Source organism: Meriones unguiculatus, chromosome 5, assembly GCF_030254825.1.
Source record: "Meriones unguiculatus strain TT.TT164.6M chromosome 5, Bangor_MerUng_6.1, whole genome shotgun sequence".
Lineage (NCBI taxonomy): Eukaryota > Metazoa > Chordata > Mammalia > Rodentia > Muridae > Meriones > Meriones unguiculatus.
In genome coordinates this window covers 37,834,189-37,860,369 of record NC_083353.1, presented here as the reverse complement: position 1 = coordinate 37,860,369, position 26,181 = coordinate 37,834,189, and the positions used below count along the sequence as shown (strand labels likewise).

The 26,181-nt window shown below is 35.2% G+C and overlaps 1 protein-coding gene across 2 annotated transcripts in view; it reads left to right on the top strand.

Moving 5' to 3' along the window:
• Rasa1 (RAS p21 protein activator 1) overlaps positions 1–26,181 on the top strand; it is a 101,275-nt gene that overhangs the window by 4,585 nt on the left and 70,509 nt on the right. For both annotated transcript variants that reach the window (XR_009591858.1, XM_021661930.2), the window contains exon 2: positions 25,303–25,455. Coding sequence is in view for 1 of the 2 variants with exons in the window: in XM_021661930.2 (XP_021517605.1) it covers positions 25,303–25,455 (153 nt within the window). In the remaining variant the exon portion in view is untranslated. The remainder of the gene's footprint in view (positions 1–25,302; positions 25,456–26,181) is intronic.

Here is a 26,181-nt window from a genome sequence, read left to right as displayed (position 1 = left end):
AATGTTTCCAGTGGGAGAGATGAGTAGATAAGAAAAAAGGCAAATATAATTACTTCCATAAGCATGACATGATAAATTGCTTTTCAGCTAGGCGTTCCACAACATATGTGTGTGTGTGTGTGTGTGTGTGTGTGTATGTATATGTATATACATATATATTTGCTTCTATTGTCTGTCTTAATAGTTTTTAGGAGCATACTTCATATCAATATAAATTATGGTGCATTGTTCGAATGAATAGATACTTGTATGTTAGGTTGTAGAACCATGCAATCACATTCAGGGTGTTATGTTTTGGAGTAAGTTAAGGAGTTGTAAGATAACAAGCTTAATTATCACCTCTTTGTATGTATTTAACACATTTCAACAGGATGAGGCATTTTGGTAATTGTATTTTTTAATGAGTTAAAAATGAACATCACAGGCTAAAAGGAAATATAATTATAAAATGTAGTCGGAAGGTGAGTGATTGTTCAGAGAAATAAGATAAAAATTAATCTATAGAGTTGTGTAGGTAACCTGAATAGTATATTCAGAGTATAGTTGTTGAAGAGTTAAAATAATAAAAGTAAATGGAAGAGTGTCATTGAAATTTCTTATCATAATCTCATTGAATTTTTTATAGAAAGTTTGTAGTATTGATGGTTAGTATTATATTCATGATATAATAGACATTTTAATGATGAGAAGAACCCTTTTTCACAGGTATGGAAACAGGTAATGTAGATCTGAGATGGGATCCTGTTCTCATAAATTTTCAGATACATTCAAAGAGTATAACTGTTGACTTTGTTTTGTTTTGAGGGGTCGCAAGGCAAAGGCTCAGTACCCCAGAGTTACTAATCATTTGCTAGATATTTTTACACATCGAGAGTCACATTCATGACTTCCTCCTTTCTTGACATGTAGCTTAGCTTCCCTGGCTTTGAACTCTTACTTTGCTTGCTTCACCTTGCTGGGATTACAGGTATGTACCATCATGCCTGGCTTACAGATTTATTTTTACTTAATTTTCTATAACTGTACAGTGAGAGTTGCTGTTACAGTAATATTACATATTGGGAAAACTTGAGCAATGGAACTGAGTGATGGAGAAAACAAATTATTTATTAACTACTTGGCAAGTATTTCAAATTTAAATTTGTCAAACTTTGGAATATGTGAATGGATTTTACTAATACCATTTGAACATACTGAATTTGAATCCATTTAAATTTTTGATGTTTAGATTAGGAATACTCAACTGTAGATGGCATTTGCTATTTTTGTGCATTCCTCTAACTCTCTTTCTACCCTTATTAACCCCCCTAACACTTGATAGGAGAGAAAAAAGGATGGAGGGGAGGAGTGAAGGTATTGTTAGACTGCTTCCTGATGATTAGTGCTTCGAGTTCCTTGGGGCAAGTTTAACCTTTGTTGCCAGGATAACTAATTTCGTCTTCTTCTTCTGGGCCTCCCCCTTCCCCCCCCCCCCCGCCTTCCCATCTTTCTTGCTTGTTTCCTTCTTTTCTATTTCCTACCTACCTACCTTCCTTCCTTCCCTTCTTTTTTTTTTTTCAATGCAGTTTATTCAGGAACATTGAACAATCCTCGGACCCCGGGGAAAGCCAGCCCACAGCTTAAATAGCCTCTGGGTAGCCAACCCAGGCGTGCCACGAGGGCAATGCAGATAGGTCCACATACATGGAAGCAAGCCAGATCCTCGGCCTTAGCCAAATGTGGAGTTGTTCGTGACAGAGAGCACTCTCTTCCCTTCTTTCTTATTTTCTCTCCTTTTTCCCCCTTTGTGCAGAACTGCTTGACAAACAGCAACAAAAGCATCTAATCACCAACCAACCAACAACAGCAACCCTGCTTTCTCAGGGCCCAAGCAATTATATAGCTTATGAAAAGTTTTCAGAACTCCAAACGGTATATATTTGTAGAAACTATTTCCAGCTGGCAAAAACATGCCCCTGTTAGAGTGTTAGGCAAATCAGAGTCTGCTGCTGCAAAGCAGCCTCTTATCCTCACACCTGGGATTAAAATGAAAACATTTCTGTGTTTTTAAAGAAACCAGAATTACAAAATTCTACACTCACACTGTACTATGCTTGGAACACACACATACACACACAGAGAGAGAATCACACAGACACACTTTAAAAATTAATAACACCTCAAGGTTAGCTACCTTTCATTGGTGTTCTGGACTTAATGATGTCCTTGCCAGTATGACTGTATTTGCAGATAGTGCCTTTATATAGGTAATTATATTAAGTGAGGTTATAAATATTGTGGCTTACAAGTACAAAAGCTGCTGTTTTTTAGGAAGAGATGTGGGAATGTGCACATACAGATAATAGTTCATGTTAGGCTACTGAGAAGCTTACCATTTGTAGCCAAGGAGAGATGCCAACTTTGCTAACACCTTGCTCTTTTAATTTCTAGTTTCCAGGATAGTGAAACCATAATTAAAGTTGTTCAAGCCACTTAGACTGTGGTGTTTTGTTTGTTGTTGTTTAGTTTTTCTTTTCTTTCTTTTTTTTTTTATGGTAGCCTGAATTAAACCATGGTTAACTCTACATATTAAAAATTGTTCTGGATTACTTGAGAAAAGAATTACTTGAGAAAGTAATTATTTTATTTCTTTCCTTCACTGTGGGAAAAAATTATTTTACAGTTTTTCTTTGTGAGTCAGTGACATCTCTCTTTTGGCTATGTCTTTTGACAAGATAAGGCACATTCAGGGGTGAGGTAGTAGACTATGTTAAAAGATGGAAATATACTTAAATTCATGTCTGTTAATGTATGAAAAGGTCCTTCACATGATTGTGATAGTTATGGAGAATCCCATGGATGGGATTACAGCAACATTTCTGTGTTATTTGTTATTTTTTATTGCAATATTTTTCATCTTTAGGAATTTCATTTATCCATACAATGCATTTTGATGCTTTATATTCTGTTCCTTAAGTATTTCTACAAATAGATCCACCTTTATTCTCTATTTCATGCCTCCCCTCAACCCATTGATTTTGATCTGTATTGCTCGTATGTACGTAGGTGTGAGGCCATGCACTAGAGCATGGTTGACCTACCAGGGACCACATCCTTAAAGAGAGTTGACCCTTTCTTCACCAGAAGCTGTCACCTGTTAAGTTGTTAGAGGTGGGTACCTCTATACCAGAATGTTGACTCACTGGATCTTGTGCAGGCAACCACAGCTTCTGTGAGTTCATCAATACAGTAGTGTCTCATGTCCAGAAGATAACAGTGTTACCCCAGTCTTTCCCTGACCTCTGCCTCTTTCTTTCCCCTATTCAGAGATGTTCTCTGAGCTTTAAGGAAGTTTGCGATATAGATGGCTGGTTTATGGCTGAGTACTTCATAGACATATATTCTTTATACTTTGTGATTTTCTGCATTAAACCATTGTTCATGGCACAAAGAAATTTCTCAAATGACATCTGAGAGTGGGACTTAAACTGTGCATTAATATATATATATTTATTTATATAAATTTAATTTAAATATATATATAAGTATGTGTGTGCGTGTGTATATATATGCTTAAAAATTTCCCATTTTGTATGGATGTATGTGTGTATAGGTGCACATACACCACAGTACATGTGTGGAGATAGAGAACAACTTGTAGGAGTTGCTTCTCTCCTACCACCATGTGAGCCCTGGGGATCAAACTTATGTCAGCAGGCTTGGTGACAGCTGTCCTTACAGGCTGAGTCATCTTACATCCTCAGTCTTACTTTTAACATCTTCATTCTTTAGTTCATCTGTTTCAACCAAAGGAAGAAGACTTAGAAAGATTCCTCTTAACTCTTATATTTTTTTGTAGGTGTAACTCATTAGACTGGGCTCAGTCATGAACCTTGTATAACAGATTCATATCCTTTCTCCTGTACTATTAAAATATCAATGTTTCATTCTTTAAGCTCATTTTCTCTCAAGGTGATTTATACATTAACATGACACTGAGAAAGCAATCATGGAGCCAGAGGCAGGGGTCTCTGTGAGTTTGAGGCTAGTCTGTTCTATACCTATTGTATATACCTATTGCCTGAGGTAGGTCTAGGACAGCCAGAGCTACACAGTGAGAACCTGTCTCAAAAAAACAAAACAACCCACCACTACCTCCAACAGAAAAGCAATCGCTCTTTTAATTTTAATCTTTTTTTCATTTGGTTCCATACTTTTTGATAATAAATGTTCTGTTTTTGGAGATTTTGATAAAATTACACTATTTCACCTTCCCATTCTTCCCTTGCACTCTTTCAAATTCATATTCTCTTTTTTTTCCTTAATTGTTGTTACCTAAAAATTTGGGTATATGCATGAATATTTCTAAATACATATTGCGACCTGCTCAATTTGTGTAATGGTAATTGTATGATTGCAGGACTGATTATTTGGTATAGGATAAACAGTTAGTGTGCTCATTCTTTGAGAAATGTTTATTTTTCTCCCTTTCAACGTTCTCTAGTTGCTTGTATTTTTTGTGTAGGATTGAGGCCTCCTTGGTTTTCTCCCATCTGCAATAGCGTGTGTGTGCTCATTTAGCTCAGGTTTAGGCAGTCATGTTGGTGAGGCTTTATGGCTGTAGCTTCTGACATTCCTAGAAGACACAAATCTCACAGCAAACTCCCTGATCCTCTGGCTCTTAGAGTTTTTGCCTCTTCTTCAGCAATGTTCTCTGAGCTTTAGGAAAGAGAAGTTTCCTTGATGAGGGTGAGAACTACACTTATCTGTGGGTGTAAGAACAAATATTTAGAAATTTGTTGGGGATTATAGGTTCTCTGAGATTCATGACTAAAGTAATTCTGGGTAGTTGGTCAGGTTTCAAATATCATGATTATTCAGTTGTTGAGTGGGCTTTAAGTCTAGTTAGAGAGCTATTAGTTACCTCCAAGGAATGCATACTACCACTGTAGTGTAGTAGTAGTGTGCTTCATAGTAGTAGTGGCATAACTAGGTACAGCTGTTGGTTGCTACCCTCCTTTCGAAGCTGCATGGTTGTTTTTGGTATCGTAAAGGCTAGTCCTCAGAGAGGAGGCATTTCAAGTCAGTTCCAGCTCAGAGGTCTCGCTACACTATATCTGAAGTGCAGTGTGTCTTCAGCAATAGAGATACAACTTTCTACCTCTTAGGGGCAAAGGCAAAAGCAATAGCCTGTAACAGTTTGGGAGTCTTTTGGACAACTGACCAACAACTTAGAAGAGGGCTACTATTGGGGTTTTTATTAGATGATTGTTAGCCCTTGGAGGGAACACTGCCAGGCCAGATGAAACTATATATGTTCATTATAGGCTTTTTTTTCTTTTTTAAGTAGGTAGTTAATAATATAATTCCTTACAACTTTTCAGACATGCTTACTGTTATGTGACTCTCACGTCCTCCTCCTGTTTTTATCTTCCTACCCCCTTCAAAATCAGAGCTCTCCCCCCTCTTTTTTCCTCAGTTTCCCACAATCTGATCACTTATACCCAGCTGTTCCTCTCTGTATTGCTCCACTACCTCCCCATCTTGGCAATGTTTTCTTTTACTTACTTGGTTTTTACAGTTACTACATACTCATATCTGAATATTTGGCTCAAAGAGCCTCTAGTGAGAGAGAACATATGACCTTTGCATTTCTGGATCTGGGTTACCTCACAATATAATCTTTTCTAGTTCTATCCATTTACTTGCAAAGTTCATAACTTCATTTTTCTTTATAGTTACATAGTATCCTATAATATATGTACCATATTTTCATTGTCCCTGTCAGTTGAACATTTAGGTTGTTTCCAATTATTTTTTAGCAATTGTGAACAGAGCAGCAATGAACATGGCTGAGTAAAGTATCTCTGAAGTGTGAGGACTAGTCCTTTCAGTATAATCCAAGGAGTTAGCTGGATGATATGGTAGTTTTTTTTTTTTTTTTTTATCCACACTGGTTTCCAGGGTCTGGACAAGTTTGCATCCATCAATCCATCAGCAGTGAGTGAGGACTCCCTTTCCCCACATCATTCAGCTTTTGTTGTCAATTGTTTTGCTGATCTTTGCAATTCTAACTGGGATAAGATGAACTTTCAAGATTGTTTTGATTTGCGTTTCTCTAATTGCTAACAATAATGAACATTTTAAAAGATGTTTCTTAACCACTGTTTTTTCTTTTGAAAATTCTCTGTTCAGATCCTATGCTCAGTTTTTTGAATAGGTCATTTGTTTTCATTTTTTGTTTTGAGTTCTTTACATATTTTGGATGTTAACCCACTCTCAGATGAATACCTGGTAAAAATTCTGTCCTATTCTGTGTGCTTCCTCTTCACCTAGTTGATTCTTTAGCCATGGTGCAAAAAGCTTTTTAGTTTCACGATGGCCCCATAATTGTTGGCCTTAATTCTTGGGCAAATAGAGTCCCATTCAGGAAGGCCTTTTCTATATGTTTATTATGTAGGGTACTGCTTATATTTTCTTGCAAGAAAATATAAAAGCTTTATAGAAAAGCTTTGATTTGTGCAAGTTGGTCATAAAGCAGTTTCAGGGGTTCAGGTTTCAGGTTTAGGTCTTTGATTTATTTGGTATTAACTTTTGCAGGTACAGATTGTTCTGGGTAGTTATATGTCAACTTGACACAACCTAAATTAAGAAAATATCTCCATAAGATCAGCTGTACCATTCCTGATGAGACCTGATAGGCTAGGGTCAGATGGAAGGGGAGGAGGACCTCCTCTATCTGTGGACTGGTCAGGGGCCTGGGAGGAGAAGAGGAGGAGGGTGGGTAGGGAGGGGATGAGGTAGGGGGCTATAGCTGGGATAGAAAGTGAATACATTTTAATGAATAAAAAATATATTTAAAAAAATCAGGCTGTAGGCAAGCCTGTAGGGCATTTTCTTAATTAATGATTGATGTGGGAGGGGCCAGCCCATTGTGGGTGGTGCCATTCCTGGGCTGGTGGTCCTGGTTTCTATAAGCAGGCTGAGTAAGCCACAAGGAGCAAGCCAGTAAGCTGCACTCCTCCATGGCCTCTGCATCAGCTTCTGCCTCTAGGTTCTTGCCCTGTTTGAATTCCTGTGGCTTCCTTTGATGATGAATAGTGATATGGACATGTATGGCAAAAAAATCCTTTCCTCCCCAAGTTGCTTTGATCATGTGTTTTACCACAGCAATAGTAACTCTAAAAAAACAAAACAACAACAACAACAAAGATCTAATTTATTCTTCTGCACTTGGACATCTAGTTTTCCTAGCACTATTAGTTAAAGATGCTTTCCTTTTTTCCAGTGTTGTGTTTTTGGTGTCTTTGTCTTCTGTTGGGTCTTTTATTTTGTTGTATTGATCTACGTCTGCTTCTATGCCATATATATTAGTATTGCTGTGGCTTTGTAATATCTTACTAGCTTTAATTGAAATTGTGCCAGCATTGTTCTTTTTGCTCAGGATTGTTTTGGCCATTTGGAGTCCTTTGTAGTCACATGTACATTTTAGGATAGTTTAAATTTTTTTTCTTCTATTGTGAAGAATAAGATGAGGATTTTAATTGGGATTGGATTAACTCTGTAAGTATCTTTTGATATGATGATCATTTTCACAATGTTAGTTCTAGACTGTGAGCAAGGGTTGTCTTTCCATTTTTTAGTGTCTTTGTTTTTGAATCTCCTTCAAAGATTCATTTTCATTGTAAAGGTTCTTCACTTCCTTGGTTAGGTTTATTCCTAGATATTTTATTTTCTTTAAGGCTATCAAGAATGGCAGTGTGTCCATGGCTGCCACCTGTGTTTTTGTTGTTGTTGTATAGAAAAGCTTTGATTTGTGCAAGTTGATTCTCTATCCTGCCACATTGTAAATTTATTTTTAGTTTCTAGAAGTTTTCTGGTAGAATTTCTGGAATCTCTAATATATAGTTATCTATATATTAGATATAGAGGTTATCTATAAATAGGAGTATTCTGACTTCTTTCCCTGTTTGTATTCCTTCCTTTAATTTCCTTTTGTTGCTTTATTGCTCCAGCTAGTATTTCAAACACAATATTGAAAAGGAGTGGAGAAGGTGGACATCCTGTCTCATTCTTAAGTAGGATTTTTCAAGTTTTGCTCTACTGAGGATTTGGCTGTAGGTTCCCCCTGTATAGTTTTTTATTATATTGAGGTATGTTCTCCATAGTTCTACATTCTCTAGGACTTTTTCTTTTCTTCTATTGATTTGATCATGTGATTTTTGTCTTTAAATCTATGTGGCTTTTTATATTTTTTGGCTCATGTATGCTGAACCATCTCTCTATCGCAGGATAAAAGCCAACTTGGTCATGCTGTATTTGTCTGTATGCTGTTGGCAAGTATTTTATTGCACATTTTTAAGCCTAAGGGATACTGACCTGCAGAGATTCCTTCCTTCCTTCCTTCCTTCCTTCCTTCCTTCCTTCCTTCCTTCCTTCTTTTTTTTCTTTTCTTTTCTTTCTTTCATTTTTTCCCCCTCTCTTTTGCAGCCCTTGTTCTGTATACTTGGTGTTTTATGTGTGGGAGGTGGTAGGGATTTTCTTTTCTGGTCTTGTCTGTTTGGTATTATGTGTGCACCTTGTATATGTATGTGTATGTTTTCCCTTAACTTAGGGTTTTCTTTTAAGATCTTTTTGAAGTTATGATCTATAGCATTAACTTGGGATTCTTCTCATTCATCTATGCCTGTAATTTGAAAGTTTGGTCTTTTTGTGGTGTCTTGTATTTCCTGTAGGTTATTATTATTTTTTAACCTTCCTTCCTTCCTTCCTTCCTTCCTTCCTTCCTTCCTTCCTTCCTTCCTTCCTTCCTTTCTTGTTGTTGTGTTTTTACATGGTTTTGGTATTAGAGTGACACTGGCTTCATAGAATGAGTTTGCAAGTGTGCCTGCTTCTTCCTTTTTCTTCTCTTATTTGAATAGTTTAAGAAGCAAGGAAGGTTGGCTGTGTATCTTGAAAGTTTCATAGAATTCTTCTGTCAATCTGTCTGGCCCTGGGCTACTACTATTACTATCTTTTGGCTGGAAGGCTTTTTACTGTTTTAATCTCCTAATTGCTCTTCTCGTTAGGTTGTTGACTTTTTGGTTTAATTTGGTGGTTTGGCTGGATTCTTACAGATTTTCCAACTTAAGGAAATAAACATGTCCACAGTTTTAAAGTATTCCTTTATAATATTCTGAATTTCTTAAGGTGTCTTTTGTAATGCTTCCCTGCGAATTTATAATTCTTTTAATTTGGGGCCAGTGGGCTGTCAATATTGTTTATCTTTTCAACAAACCATGTCTTAGATTTGTTTATTTGTATTTTTGTTGTTTTCTGTTTTATTAACTTTTGCTCTGAATTGTTATTATTTCTTGACATGTACTGGGTTTTTATTTGGTTGGGTTTTGTTTTACCAAAGTTTTGAGTTGCACCATTAAGTCACTTATTTGTGCTTGTTCTGATTTTTTTAAATATAGGCCACTTAAGACTATACTTTTCCCACAAAGGAGTGGTTTCAGTGTGTCCCATAGGTTTTGTAGTGTTGTGTTTTCGGTTTCATTTTCATTTAATTCTGAGATTTTAAAAATTTCTTTCTTGCTGTCTTCTTTGACCTACTCTTCACTAATGAACCGTTTAATCTCCATGATTTTGTGTTTATTACAGATTTTTTATTGTCAGTATTGTTTTATTGCATTGTCTAAAAAATGATACATGCAATTATTTCAATCTTTTTGAATTTGTAAAGATTTGCCTTGTGTCCCAGGGTATTTGTTACAGCAAAGTGTCCATGTGCTGCTGACTAGAATGTGTACTAAGTGTTTGAATAAAATGTTCTGTAGGTGTCAGTTAAGTCCATTTGATATGGTATCATGTCTGTTTAAACGTCATCATTTCTGTTGTTGTTGAGATGACTTGTTAATTGGAGAAAGTGACTGTTGAAATCACATAACTGTTAATGAGCTGATGTTAATCTATTGTCTTTAAATCCTGTAGTATTTTATGTGTGAGTGTGTGTGTGTGTGTGTATCTGTGTGTGTGTGTGTGTGTGTGTGTGTGTGTGTGAGAAATTGGACACCCTGGAGTTTTGGGCATATGTGTTTAGAATAGTAATGTCTTGTTTCACTGTTATTATGAATAGAACGCAATGCTCTCCTTTTTTTTTCTTCTGATTAATTTTAGTATGAATCCATTTTGACACCTATTAGGATAGAGATGTATACAAGTTTCCAGGTCCCATTTGATTGGAGCACTTTTGTTCATTCTTTTAATCTAAGTTGGTGCCTAACTTTAAAGCTTTAGTTGTAGACAGCTTTCTTGTAGACAACAGATAGATGGATTTTGTTTTTTGCTTCATTCAGTCAGCCTGTGTCTTTTTCTTGGAGAGTTGAGGTCATTGAAATGTATGTGTTAATTGTGTTCATCCTGTTTTTAGCTTTTGGTAGTGGTGTTTTGTGATTTCAGTGGTACTTTGTGTTTTTATAATGATAACTTTAAACTTCTTTCCACAGTTTCTTGGCTGTTCTCATTCCTCTCTTTTGCCCTAAATATTGCCATGTGTATTTCCTTTAGGTTTGGTTTGTTTGATAAAGTGTCTTGGTTAGGCTGTTTGTATCATGGAAAGTCTATTTTGTTTTCAATTATGGTGGATAGTTTTGCAGGGTATATTAGTCAAATCTGGCCATTGTAGACTTTTAGGACTTGGAATGCCTTGTTCAGGATATTTTATCTTTCAAAGTTTCCATTGAGAAATCAGCTGTTATATATGTGGTTTTTTTTTTTGTCCCCTCTCTTTTGCAGCCTTGTTCTGTATACATGGTGTTTTATGTGTGGGAGGTGGTAGGGATTTTCTTTTCTGGTCTTGTCTGTTTGGTATTCTGTGTGCATCTTGTATATGTATGTATATGTTTTCCCTTAACTTAGGGTTTGTTTTCTTTTAAGATCTTCTTGAAGTTATGATCTATAGCATTAACTTGGGATTCTTCTCATTCATCTATGCCTGTAATTTGAAGGTTTGGTCTTTTTGTAGTGTCTTATATTTCCTGTATGTTATTATTATTTTTTTAATCTAATATTTCTTGTTTTGGTCTAGAACCTTTACTTAATCTTCCTGGCCTGATATTTTTGTCTTCTGCTTGATCCATTTTACTTCTAGATATTTCCTTTGAGTTTTATATTTCTATATTTTAAGCTATTTTTTCTTTTCTTTTTTTGTGGTTGAAACTTGAGAAGGATGCAGCTTATCTTGCATTCCTAGAGTGGGTACTAAGGACATTGGTCTCAGAGCACACATAGCACAATGGAGCAAGGAGGGCCACGGTAATATTTGTAAGCATACATAAGAGGGTGTGTGTGAAGAAAATGAGTAAAAAAGAGAGAGAAATACACTTTGCAAATAGGAAGTATTAGAAATATAAACTAGTTTATAAAGGACTTACAGTATAACATAAGGGGTGCTTCATTTAAAAAGAAAGTCATAGTCCAGACTTTGTGTAATGCTTTTGTTGGCTACCCAGACAAATCTTTAAAAATAATTCTATTTATGTAATAATAAACACTATTTAGGTGATAATAGTGCATTAAATATTTTTTAATATATGTGCATCACTCCCCTGCAGTGACATTTTAAAAGAGTAAGTATGGTCTTGGGAAAAAAACATTTTTGAAAGTCCTCAAACACTGACCTTCACTGTGATATATGTATCTTTTCTTGATTATGAGGATCTAAATACTACATATTATATGAAATATTACTTGTACTTGAGTCCTTCAAGCCTCCATTAGTCCTCCTTTGAGTTTTCTAATTGGATTTGGATTTTTTTAGTTCCATCTTCATTTCAGTTTGAGCCCTCTTCATTGTCATTGTTATCTCTGTTGAGTTCCTTCCTTCCTTCCTTCCTTCCTTCCTTCCTTCCTTCCTTCCTTCCTTCCTTTTTCCCTTCCTCCCTCTGTCCTTAATTTCCTCTGTCCTTCCCCTCCTTATTTCCTTCCTTCCTCTCTCCCTCCTTATTTTCTTCCTTCCTCCCTCCCTCCTTATTTCCTTCCTCCCTGTCTACCTCCTTATTTCCTTCCTTCTTCCCTCCCTCATTCCTTCCTTCTTCCCCCCCACAAACAGGGTTTCTCTATATAGCCTTGGCTGTCCTGGTCTTAGGTTTTGTAGACCAAGCTTCCTTTAAACTCACAGAGATTCACCTGCCTCTACCTTCTGAAATACTGGAATTACAGGTGTGTGCCACGGTGCCCCACTGAGTTCTGTTCTTAAGTCCTGTATTGTCTTTGTCATTTTCATCTATCATCTTGTGTTTTCTTGGACGTTACTGGAGTTATTCTCCTTAGGTTCTTTCTCCTAATTTCAGCAATTTGTTTTAAATTAATTAGTTAATTAATTAGCTGATTAATTAATTGTGCACATGTATTCTTTAAACTTCTCTAATTTTTTGATGAAATTTATGATTTTTCTTTAAAATTCTGTCTTTTGGGCGTCATCTATGTAATTCTCATTGGTAAACATTTCTACAGGACTGGTAGATTTTGGGGAGGAGACAGTAGCTTGATAATTCATATTATTTCTACTTTGGGATGAGCTCTGGGTATGTGAAATTATTTTATTAGTTCTAAGTTTGATATGGACAGAGCAGGTTAGGTCAGAAAGAGAGTATGCACAGGTGGATTGAGTTTGAAATGCTTGGGTGAAATGAAGTTAGGAAGATGGAGGGGACAGGGATGGGGTACAGGATGTGCATTCTTCGTCTAAGCTTGAACTGTGGTGGTAGATCTGGTTGGGTTGAGAGTTTGGATATGATGTAGGAGTGAACTGCGCATTAGTTAAGTAAAATCAGTCCTGGTGGAAGCCTAGAGCTTGGTTTCTGAGCAGTAATGGGTGGCCAAACTAGGCTGGGGCCCCTGAATGTGCGATCTGGGAGCTAAATCTGGCTGGGTTTGTGGAGGGGAGGGGTTAGGGAGAATCACCAGACTAGACCCTGGAGAGGAGAAGGATGCATAGGATTTGGCAATGTTAATATTTTAGGTAACTAAAGTACAGTATCAGAGCAAGAAACGTATTCAGATTTTATTAACTGTGTTATATGTTTAGGGCTGTGTAGTTTCCTCACATATGTAGGTATATTAATTATCACCACACTGGAGGTAGAGAATAGTTTTATCATCACCAGGTTGCTGTGTGTTGTAGTTCTAACTAAATTGTAACTCCTCATACTTATTCTTTCATTTTTTTTTTTTTAGTTATGTAAATGAAACCCTGGTATGTCACCTTTGACACTGGCATTTGTCACTCAGGAAAATGCAGTCCAGCATCAGCTATGCTGTTGTATATACCAATACTTTGTTCTTTTTCATTGCCCAGTAGTATTGATGATGATATTCACATGATACAGATGTATCCATGAAACAATTCAGTCATTTGAGACCTTTTAGTTTACGCTACTATGAAAAATGTTGTAAACATTTATGTGTACATTTTTATGTGAACATAAAAATTCTTTGTTATGTAAATGGCCATAAATAAAATTGCTTTATTGTATCGAAACTGCATATATACTTTTGTAAGAAGCTGCCCTCTATTTTCTAGCTTGTCTCTATCCTTTCTCTGTGTGTCCTACCCTGTCATTCACTCCCCTGCCAAAGGCTGTCTCCCTGAACTTGGAGTTAGGCTGTCAACCAGCAAGCCCCAGTGGTCCTTCTCTCTTTGGGTATCACAACAAGGGGCTGTCACAGCCATTCCTGACTATTTACAGGACTAATGGAATCTGAACCTAAGTCCTCTTGCTGCCATTAACTCCAGCCTCTACTTTATCTTTTTATAACCTCACCAGCAATATACAAATGATCCTGTTTTTCTGTATCTCCACTAATATTCGGTATCACTACTTGTTAATTGTAACCTTTCTGATAAATATTCATGATAACTCAGTAGGACTTGAATAAGACTAAAAATGTTAAGTCTTTTCATGATCTTATTTGTGACCTATATGTCTTCTCTGGTGAAATATCCTTTCTGTCCTGTTTCTAATGGCTTATTATTACTATTATCATTTAAAACAAAAACCTCAAAATTTAAATTACATTTCTACTTATTTCAGGTGTGCACACATTCAGGTCCCATTGTGCACATACAAATTTCAGAAGATAAGTCTTGGGAGTTAGTTCTCACTCTTCACAGTGTGGGACTTAAGGATCAAATGCAGATTGACAGGTTTGGTGGAAGGCACCTTTACCTGCTGAGCCATCTTGATGGCCATTTAAAAAAATTCTCTTTTATGTTAGATTTTTTTGTTGTTAAGTTTCAGTAGTCCTAAACGTATTCCAAATATTAGTGTGTTGTTTTTTTTTTTTTTTTTTTTTTTTTTTGTCTATATGGTTTGCAAAGATTTTCTCTCAGCCTGTAGCTTGTCTTTGCTTCCCCTTAGTGGGATTTCTCATTAGAACAAGAGCTTTCTTTGCTAGTGTTGGACACATCAGGCTTTTTATAAACTGTCTTAAAGTTAAGTCAGAATTTGTGCCTAGATTAAGTCACTGAGATTTGTGTAAATTTTGGAGATATTGGCAGCATACTTGTGGCACTTAGTGTCTGAACAACCTGATTTTATAATATGGAGAAAAAGTTTATGAAATGTTTATATTGATTGTTTTTAAATATTTGGTAGAATTCATCAGTGATACTATTTCAGATTAGAAATTTAATATAAATGGTTGTGACTGTTAACTGGTTTATTTTGGTTGGGTGTGATTTTTTTGAGGCATTTATATTCTAGTATGTTTAGTTTATGAATATAAATCCCAGCACTCGGGAGGCAGATATCTGAGTTTGAGGCCAGCCTGGTCTAAATTCCAGAACAGCCAGGGCTACATAGAAAAACCCTGCATCAAAACCAAATATATATATATGTCATTTTTAACTGCTACATTTCTTTAGCTTCCTTTAACCTAGTATAGTTTTCTCAGCTTTTTCTTTCTTTTATGACAAGATTTTCAAAGTTGAGTATATCTTAACTTTGTAATTGAATTTAGCTTGCTCATTCCTTATAAATACATTATAAATACTTATAATGTATTTATACTTATAAATACTTATAAATTTATAAGTATTTACTTATAAATACTTATAAATTCCTTATAAATACTCCAAGATGAGGAGTTCTCAGTGGGTCACTTGTAGGACATCTGTAGCTGTTATGTTGATCAGTTACATAAATTAGAATTTAATTGCACTGGGCAGCACTAGATGCCCTTTATTGACTTCATGTTTTTTACCTTTTTTGTAATGTTATCATGAGGAGATCATATAGTCTATAGCTTTTTAGGATGGGCTTACTTCTCTTAATGTGAATTTAATGACCAGAAAGTACATTTATTTTTAACAAAGACCACTTTTCATTATGTCGATGTTCCATAGCTTAATTATTTATTGAGCTACTCAAAGAAATCTTGGTTGCTTTGAGGTGTCAGTTAGAATACACCAGCTAGAGTCCTGTACATTTTGTTGTTGTTGCTGTATAGTCAAGTTTTTATTTAACTTTGGAAAATATTATGAAGCTTAATAGCTACGTTGTATAGTGTTTTAATTTGTTTTCTTTTGCTGTCACAAAAGATTTGGAGATGTTTACTTTTTAAAGAGAAGAGGTTTACTTAAAGAGTAGTGATTTTAGAGAGTGAAAGTTCAAGATTGGGTTGTCTCATCTGTATGCTGCTATTGGAATTCCCCTTAGCTACATCACAGTATGAAAGGCAAGTGGAAGGGAAAAATGGCTTTATGTAGATTGGGTCAAATAGAAAGAGTAGTTACACTTTTATAACAGTGTACTCAGGAGATAGCTTACTCTAAGACAACACTTACCTATACAGGGGAAGTGCCTGCAGTTACCTCCCCTAGGTTCCATTTCTTAAAATGTCTGCCACTTTAACCCCCTTTAGTGTTGATCAGAGAACCCAGTACCTTGTGTATGCTAGGTAAGCCCTGTTCTACTGAGCTCTATCTTTAGCCCCTCCACTGCCTCTTAGTATCACTATATGGACTTTGAATGTTCAGAACCCTTAAGGAAATCATAGTATATATAGTGTGCTTAATGTTGTTGTACAAATAGATTTTATAATGATGGCAGTATATTGTTTCTGGTGTTAACTAAAAGATAAGTATGTAAAACTTATTTTTTTTAAACTTTTTTTCATAAACTTTTTTTGTGTGTATCTTTTTGTTCATGTTTCCTTTTAATATGAGCAGGCTGTAGCTCATAAATTGTGTAGTATAAAATACTACACAATTATTATAAAAAAGAATACTATATAACAATTATTACAAATAAACATTCCTAGGCTAAAAATCTTGATTTTTAGTAATGGAATAGTTTACCATAATGTTCACTGTCTAGTTAGGGAACTTACTTTCTTTAGTGTGTTTCTAAACAGTGTAACTAGCAAAAAGGCTTTGTCCTCCACATGTGCAAAAATATCTCATGGTCAACATTGAAAATGTTTACTAATCATACTTCATATGTTTTTAGATCTCTTAAATTTTGTGTTCTTTTTACCTTTAGAGTAGGTAACAGAAACCAGACATTAGTTACCAAAAAATAAATCCTTAATTTTCTTAAATAAACACCCAGGTTTTCTTATGTGAGTATCAGAAGATTATGTATTTTTAAAGAATGAGTCTGTTTCATCTAGATTTTCAGATTTGTACATAGTGAATTATAATTGTGATTTGTTATTCTTGTAGAGTCATGAAATCTATAATATATGTTCTTTAGTTTCTCATTAATTTTTAGCTTAGCTAAAGGTATATGAATTTTTTGGGTGGTGAAAAGAGCTAATTAAAAGTTATTTTTATATTGTTTTGCCTGTGTGTATGTCCATTCAGCACATGTACAAAACTCTCAAAGGTCAGAAGAGGGTGTCAGATCCCCTGGAACTGGAGCTATATATGGTTGTGACCTTCCATGTGGATGTTGGGAATGGAACCTGAGCAGCAAGTACTCTTAACTGCTGAGCCATCTCCCCAGCTCTTGTTTTTGATGTCTAGTGTTTTTTAAATGTTTTCTGAGAATTTCTATGTCCCTGCTTAACTATATATTTTTGAAGGTTTTCTACCTCCTGTGTTAGATTGCATATATTATTCATACTTTCAAAAGATTTCTAAAATCTTGAGATTTTAGAAACCCTGCCGTGCCTGGTTTTGATACTTGAACAGTCTTTTTAAATTGTACTTTCTATCTTCTAGTATTCAAATAGTGAATGTGATGTATTGGATGGAATGATTGTTATAAATAGGCCATTTAGGAGTGCAGTGGCAGAGGAAACAATCTATTTCCTATGAGTGCGTCTGAGTCTTCATGATCCTATGTTCTCATCAGTGTTTCTTAGTCTCCTACTGCCATCCGTGTGTGTGTGTGTGTGTGTGTGTGTGTGTGTGTGTGTGTGTGTTTTTAACAAATCTTTTTTTTAGGGTTTTGTTTTTTAAATTTTGATTTTTTTATGGATATGAGTGTTCTATCTGCATGTACACATGCAAATCAGAAGAGGGCATCAGATCTCATTATAGATGGCTGTGAGCCACCATGTGGATGCTGGGAATTGAACTCAGGATGTCTAGAAGAGCAGCTAGTGCACTTAACCTCTGAGCCATCTCTCCAGCCCTGCCATCCATGTTCTTAATTGGGACAGAACAGATATAAGGAGCTGGAGTCCTTTACTTCTCTTCCTTTATGGGAAATGTTAAAGGCTATTGGAATTATGTTTTTCATCTATGTAGGTAGGTTACATTTTATTTTATTGAAGGTAGACTTTGTTAGAAGAGCAGAATGCTTTGGTTTTATTTTCTTCCTTTTCCCCACCACATGTATTGAGATTTTTTTCCAATATTTATTATCATTTAATGAAGAATTTAAGCGTTTCCACTTAGGGTCCCTTTTATTCCCCCAAATTTTATCTGATTCCAGATATATAAGCACATAAAATTTATATAGAATAATTTTTTTATAATGAATTGTTTAATTCTCTGGTGTTTGTATACATGCATATATATTTATACATATACACATGTATCATCTTGCCATTTATCAAAGATAAAGGAAACATGCACACTGATGAGGATGACATGCATATCTTTACATAAAGAGTTAAAACTTGACCACGTATTTGATACTGAAATATATAATTCCAGAGCATCTCTGTGTTTTCCAGAGTGATTATTTTGATCTTATAATCATCAGTGCTGAGAACCTAATTCACATAAGTATTTAGTACAGAATAGTAGTATGTTTGGGTCATTTTAGAAATAATTTGAAACTTCCTTAATTTGAGCCAAAATTCATTCAACATTTAAAAAAAATAAAGTAGAATTTAACAAGTCTAACAAGAGTTTTTTTTTTCTTTTTCTTTCAAAGACTAGGTTTTATTGTGTAGCTCTGACTATCCTGGGATCCACTTTAAAGACAAGTTTGTCCTTGACCTTTTCTATGTGCCTGTGGCTAATAAATGATGGGATTAAAGGTGTGGACCGCCATACCTAACTCAAATAGGAATTAATTTTTTTTTTCTTTTATTCAATATAAAGATTGAACCTGGGGCCAGACACATACTAGTTCTACCACTGGGTACCTCCAGTATCAAATAGTACTTTAAAAATTAAATATCCTAATATATAGGACAGTCCAAAGATGTGCTAATTTTTTATACAGAATGTGATTTCTCCCCTTTAAAAGTATTATTTATTCTTTGAGCATTTCATACAACACAAAGACATGCTGGTTTAAGCATGATGGAGGATGTCAGGAAAAAGGCAACAGTTGGTTCCCTTTTGCATTTCAACCTAGTTATGTTTCTTTAAGAACAAAAAATTTTATGGGTATGGTAAAAATGCTCTAATTATTTTCCTTTAATTTTATGTATATTTTGCCTGTGTGTATGTGTGTACCACCTGCTTGCCTGGTGTTCATAGAGGTCAGAAGAGGTTTTGGATCTCCTGGAATTGGAGTTAGAAAGCACTGTGAGTCATCATGTGGATGCTTGAAATTGAACCCAGGTTCTTTGAAAGAATAGCACTTAACAGCTGAGCCATCTCGCCAGTCCCCAAACACTGAAATTAGTAACAGAAGGTCTTGAGTCTGTGGTGTCAAAGGCAAAATTCATTGGTTTTGAATCCCAAGACAGTAAGGTGGCCCAAACCAAGGCTACAGTGAGGATGAGCCATGCAGTATGGGAAACGCTGTCACAAACATCTGAGATTCATTATGTATAATATACTTAATATTTGGCATATGTTCAGAAACTCTCACCTTGAGTTACATAACAACATTTTCCCACAGTTGAAAACCCTGTGACTGGGTCTTAGAGATTTGAATTTCAGATCTGTCACGTTTCAGGAACATAGCAATTATGCTATTTTTTAAGCATTTGGTAGTTATAAAGAATTACAGTTAAAGAAAATGCTTTGGAAAACCTGTTTGTGGTTTAAATGCTCTTATAATGAATTACTGTATTGAAAGTTTATTTAAATTCATTTGATTCAGTATTTATTTTTAAATTATTATTTATTACAATTGATTCACTTTGTATTTTGGCTGTAGGCCCCTCCCTCTTTTCCCCTTGGTCCCACCCACCCTCCCTTTTTACCCCCTGGTTCCACCCACCCTCCCTCTTCTACCCCTGTGCCTCTCCCTTGGTATAGTGATGGGGAGGTCCTCCTCCCCTTCTGTCTGACCTTAGCTTATCAGGTCTCATAAGGACTGTCTTCCTCTGTGGCCTGGCAAGGCTGCCCCCTTCTCTCTAGGGGGGAGGTGATCAAAGAGCCAGCCACTGATTCATGTCAAGAGGCAGTTCCTGCTCTCCACACTAGGGAACCCAATGGAGACTGAGCTGTTCATGGGCTGCATCTGAGCAAGGAGTCCTTTTTTTTTTTTTTTTTTTTTTTTTTTAATATAAGGATTCAGAGGGAAATTCAAGATTTCCCTCTTGAGTATAGTATCTATAAGTCAAAACTGATAGAGAATCTAGTACTTATTGATTCGAATCTTTGACTTGACAAGCCATTAAAAAGTACAGAAGTGCTTAATTTATAAGTAACTAGGAACCTTTAAAGTTTCAGGATTATAGTAATTTCTCTACTTTAAAAATTTTTAATTTATTTTGGCTTATGCTTTTGACTAGTACCACGTTTTACTTTAAAATTTCCTCTCTAACTATGATCTAAAAGTAGTAGAGACGTTTGATACCTCTGCTAAAAAATGACATGTCTGTCTATAGTGTGTCTGTTTGTCTGTGTGCGCATGCACGCACGACAGAGAGAAAGAGAGCAATAGCACACGTGTGGAATGTAGAGGAGGGTAACTTGTGGGAATTAATTCTCTCCCTCCACTGTGTTCTGGAGATAGATAGCAGTTTGTCAGACTTGTCTACAAGAGCCTTTACTCTCTGAGCCAATCTCACCAGCCTGAAAATAATATTTTCCTGATTAATTACACTTAGGTTAGGTAACACACTCTGAGCATTTTTGGTCATTGTTAATGGGACTTGGTTGATTAGGCATATTATCAGTTTTAGCTAACTTTCTATTCACTTGATGGGATATAGTGAATAGTTTTCTTTGTATGTTTTGTAATATTGTCATGGTTTGTATGCTGATTTTAAATTTTTTATTTGCTTTTGTTAGCAAGTATCCCATTCCGTGGTGGTAGTAGAGTGGTCTTTCATGGGGCTTATTTTTTAAAAAATATATATTTTTCTATTTATACTTTTTATATTTTAATGTTTGTACCTCTAATAATATTTCTTGTCTTGTGTGTGTATGATGTAACTTAGTTCCCATTAGTTTTAGCATTTCTTTTCTTACATTAAAGATGATTCACACACACACACATGGATTTTATTGTCTTCGCCAGTATGATAATGATAATTCTGATTTTTTTTTTTTTTTAGTGGTTGTCCTTGAGATTGCAGTATGTATCATTGATTTATTACAGTTTTATTGAAGAAAAGAAAAAGAACTTAGGACACCTAAACTCAGCTTGCTTTTATTTAGCCTTTTATATTATCTTGCATTTTCATTGTATATATGCTTTAATACTAACTAGACATTATTATTGCTATACTGTCAGTGTTTTATTTAGATTGACCCATATATTTATCCTTTGAGAAACTCTGTATTTTACACTGACTTTCCACCTTTCTTTGTAGTATCACGCCCCCCAACCCTCCAGGAAACTTCTTTTAGATATATATTTTTTGATATCTGCTGTTAAAAATTTATTTCCTTTGTCTGAAATACTTATTTTTGTTTCTGAAGGATATTTTCTATGTATAAGATTTTGGGTTCAGAGTAATAAAAAATTTCCTACAAAAGTCTGAATTATCCATTGAGCTGCTACTGTTAATATTGGAAAGTTAGCAAAGATTTTTACCTTTGTTCCTTTTAACATAATGTCTGTTATATTCCGCTTTTATGATTTAATCTTGTTTTGAATTTTAGCAATTTTGTTTTGATACATCTTTTGTTTTGTTTTGTTTGTTTGTTTTTCAAGACAGCATTTCTCTCTGCAGCCTTAACTTTCCTGGACTTTCTTTGTAGATCAGGCTGACTTCGAACTCAAAGAGATCAGCCTTCCTCTGCCTCCCTGAGTGCTGGGATTACCAGCATGCACCATCATACCCGCTATTCTGATACATCTTGATGTGGGCTAGAGTCTTCTTGTTTATCTGCCTCTATCACTTTTTCTTATTTGGCATATATGGAATTAATTATTTCTGTATTACTATCTTTCTTGGTTTTGAGAATATTTTGGATTTTCTCCAATTTTTTTTCTCCTGTTCTCTTTCCTACTTTTTTGGTTTTGAGAATATTTTGGATTTTCTCCAATTTTCTTTTCTCCTGTTCTCTTTCCTACTTTTTAAAGGGACTTTTCATGTTTTAGTTTCTTTTTTATTTTTATGATAAAACACCATGACCAAGGCAACTTACAGAAGAGTTTATTTGGGCTTATGGTTCTATAATAGTGGAGCACAAGCAGGAAGTTGAGGTCTCACATCTTGAACAATTAAGCTTCTAGGAATGAGTGCTATCTGGGCTTCGGTGGGTTATTAAACTCTTAAAGCCAGTAACATATCTCTTCCAACAAGGCCACACCTCCTAAACCTACCTGAATAGTGCTACCAACTGAGAACCAAGTATCCAAATGCCCAAGACTCTGGGGGACATCCAATCAAACCATTACATATATGTAAATAATGTCCCATTCATCATTTATGTTCTTTTCTGTACTTTCTTATTTCATTTTGTTATTTAATAAGCATATTTTCAAGTTAATCTAGCTTTTAAAAATATGTTTTTTTGTTAAATCTCATTTAGCTCCTAATTTTGTAAATTTGATTATTCATTTTTAAAAATTAATTTATTTTTATTAATCAAAGTTTATTCACTTTGTGTCCCAACTGTAGGCCCCTCCCTCTTCCCCTCCCAATTCCACCTTTCCTCCCTCTTCTACTCCCGTGCCTCTTCCCCAGCCCACTGATAGGGGAGGTCCTCCTCCCCTTTCATCTGATCTTACTCCATCACGTCTCATGAGGAGTGGCTGCATTGTCTTCCTCTGTAGCCTGGTTGGTAAGGCTCCACCCACCCCCCTCACCCCCAGGGCTAGGTGATCAAAGAGCAGGCCACTTAGTTCATGTCAGAGATTGTCACAGTTCCCATTAATAGGGAACATACTTGGACACTGAGCTGTCATGGGCTACATCTGTGCAGGGGTACTAGGTTATCTCCATGAATGGTCCCTGGTTGAAGTATCAATCTCAGAAAAGATCCCTGGGCCTAGACTGACTGACTGACTTCCTGCCTGCCTGCCTGCCTTCCTTCCTTCCTTCCTTCCTTCCTTCCTTCCTTCCTTCCTTCCTTCCTTCCTTCTTTCTTTCTTTTTCTTTTTCACATTTGCTCAACCATCTTCGTAGCAGCTTTAATTGTAATAGACAGAAGCTGAAAACAACCTAGATGTCCCTCAACGGAGGAATGGATACAGAAATTGTGGTACATTTAGACATTGGAATACTACTCAGCAATTAAAAACAAGGAAATCATGAAATTTGCATGCAAATGGTGGAAACTCGAAAAGATCATCCTGAGTGAGGTGTCCCAGAATCAGAAAGACACACATGGTATATACTGACTTATAAATGGATATTAGCCATATAATCTAGGATAATCATACTAAAATCTGTACACCTAAAGAAGCTAATCAAGGAGGAGGACCCTGGGTAAGAGGATCAATCCTAATTCAGAACAGCAAAGGGGATAGACATCAGAAGAGGGAGAAAACAGGGAACAGACAGGAGCCTATCACAGAGGGATTCTGGAACACTCTACCTGGCAGGGTGTCAAAGCAGAGGCTGAGATTCATAGACAAACTTTGGGCAGAGAGTAGGGAATCTTATGGAAGAAGGGGGAAATAGAAAGACGTGGAAAGAGACAGAAGCTCCACAAGAGAGGAAAAAAAAATCGTGATTACTCATTTGTAAATGTTGATTTTTTTTTCTTTTTTGGTTTCCATTTCATCTTTATTCTATTTTTCTTTTCTGTTTTCTTGATTTATTTTTTTATATTTAATGGATTCATTTTCAGAGTTTTTCTTGTGGCGCTGGAAGTTGAACCCATTGCCTTAAGCATCTGGGAAACTGTTCTACCACTGAGCTACATCACCACCTCAAATAAAATAACATCAAATAAAAATATGTCTGTACTAACAGGGTGAGATGAGGATGGTGGAGTTAATGACAATTAATGATGAGGACCAGAGAGAGAAAAGATCTAAAAAGATTAGGCTAGGCCTTAGACCCAGTTACTTCTGGGTACTAATTCAGGAAGATCACAAGTTCATAGCCTGTCTGAACTACAGAGTAAGTTCCAGACCAACCCAAACAATTTGGTCATGTCCTAGAGAGGGATGGGGGAGAGGCATAGGGTGATTTTTTTTTTTCATTATTTTTAATTTGACTGGTTTGATTGCTGGTTCAGATTGAAAGATCCAGCAGCTATCTCTAAAATTTTGTCTCTAAAATTGATGGAAGACTTAGGAATGATTTGGCTTATTAATTATTCTGGCATAACACTGAACAAGTATGGCATGGACATGGCTTAAAGCATATGAGTTCCACCTCTTCTTTTCACGTTTATTTTGGAAATCCTAAGCAAAACCCTGCTTTTTTTAGTTGCCTTTGTTGAGATGGAGTAACTCATATTATCTGTGCTGACCTTGAACTTGCAATGTTGCCAAAGAGTATCTTAAACTGTTGATCCTCCTACCTCTGCCTCCCAAATATGGAGGCATGAGATATTTTTACTAATGAGATAAAGGTAGGTTAATATCCGTATATAATAAGTATGGTTTAAAAGTAGAACATAATTAACCAGTTGAAGTTGTAGATGCCTTTATAGAAGTCCACTTGACAGGAACTCAAAGTAGACTGATGTGTTTTAATAAGCATAAGCAGGATGATGAGTTTATATGTGAGAGACTGTTTCAACAGTATTTGTGATACTAACAAACATTTTATTTTGGCTAAGAGGAGCATCAGAGTCCTTCACAGTAGTCTTTGAATTTTTTGTACTATGTTTTAGGGGATTTATCGTTTTAGCAAAAATGGGTGTGTGTAAGACAATTTGGCTAGCATTTAAAAACTTACAGAAAACTTATGAAGTATTATGATCATCTCCACAACCGTATGATTTAGGTAACAAAAGGTTCCCTGGCAATTGAATTTCTACACAAAAACATTTGTGTTTTCTCTGTAAGAACAGTTACAGTTATATATGGTTGTGAAATAAGTTGTCATAAAATCCAGGACAATCAATGATCAGCTTCTTGTTGAAACAGGAAATTACAATATCCATCTTTTTAATGGTGACTCTCTTTTCCTGACAGGGTTGTAAGACTAAAATAAAGTTAAATGTTATTTTCTACAGGTTCCAAGTACTTTGTTATGTCAGGTGGATTCTTTAATATATGGAGTTGTAAATTATTTCTAATTACTCATCTTACTCTTAAGTTCCAGGCCAGGATGTAATAATATATCCTTTGATGTAATAATAAATGTTTCTATTTTGAGCCAGTATGGGTAAATCTGGAGCAAGGGGTGGAAGGAAAAAGATACTCAGGAATACAAGGTTTGGGTTTATAGAACAAATTTTAAAACTTTGTAAATCAGTATTTTTAGGGAATTTGAGAGGAGATAAAAAAATAGAGTAAAATTGAATGTATATATTTAAAATTTGGAGTATTGTGACTTTCAGTGTACACAGAAATTTTTATGGTGGTATTTTGGTTTTAATTATTTTTATTTTTCTCCTAGGTGGTATCATGGAAAACTTGATAGAACTATAGCAGAAGAACGCCTCAGGCAGGCAGGGAAATCTGGAAGCTACCTTATAAGAGAAAGTGATCGGAGGCCAGGGTCCTTTGTACTTTCATTTCTTAGCCAGACAAATGTTGTCAATCATTTTAGGTGAGTCTTTGTTCCTAGTTTAAGATATTTAATATGACACTTTAGTACTTAATTTGACACATTTATAAATGTATTTACTTTTACAAAAGTGAATGATTTTGGTATAATAAACTTGAATTAAATTAATCAATGATTTAGAGTAAATATTCTTGTAATGTTTAAACTTATTGTTTAAAGATGGTAATAATATTGGGCTTTACAATGCCAGTATTCAAATATGTTTATAATTAAGGAATGTAGTATTACAGATAACAGTTTTGAAAAGGTGAAAGGTAAAATGTAGACTGAGACTGTAGAGTAAAAGAAAATACAGAAAACACCATATAGAAGTTGAGCTTGTCCTTAGATCTTCTTAGCTTCACTATCTTGCAATTCTATACATGTTCTCTTTTGTGAGATAAACAGATAAGAGCATTTTCAAGTAAGGTATCTATATACAAATGTATTTGTACATATTACTATATTCTATTTCACTTTATAGGAGATAATAAAACAAATTATCTGTATCTAGTATAAACTGATAAAATGTTCTTTTACCTTTGACTTTTAAATTTTAGAATAAGTTTTAAAGGTACTATCATTTTTATTACATATATAAATAACTGTTTCTTAATATATAATAAAGTCTCTCATAATTTCATAACAATATTTGATTATAATTTTTATGTAACCTTTTATTATAGTTTACATAAATTTCAAGAGATTTGTGAGCTACTTACAGCCAAA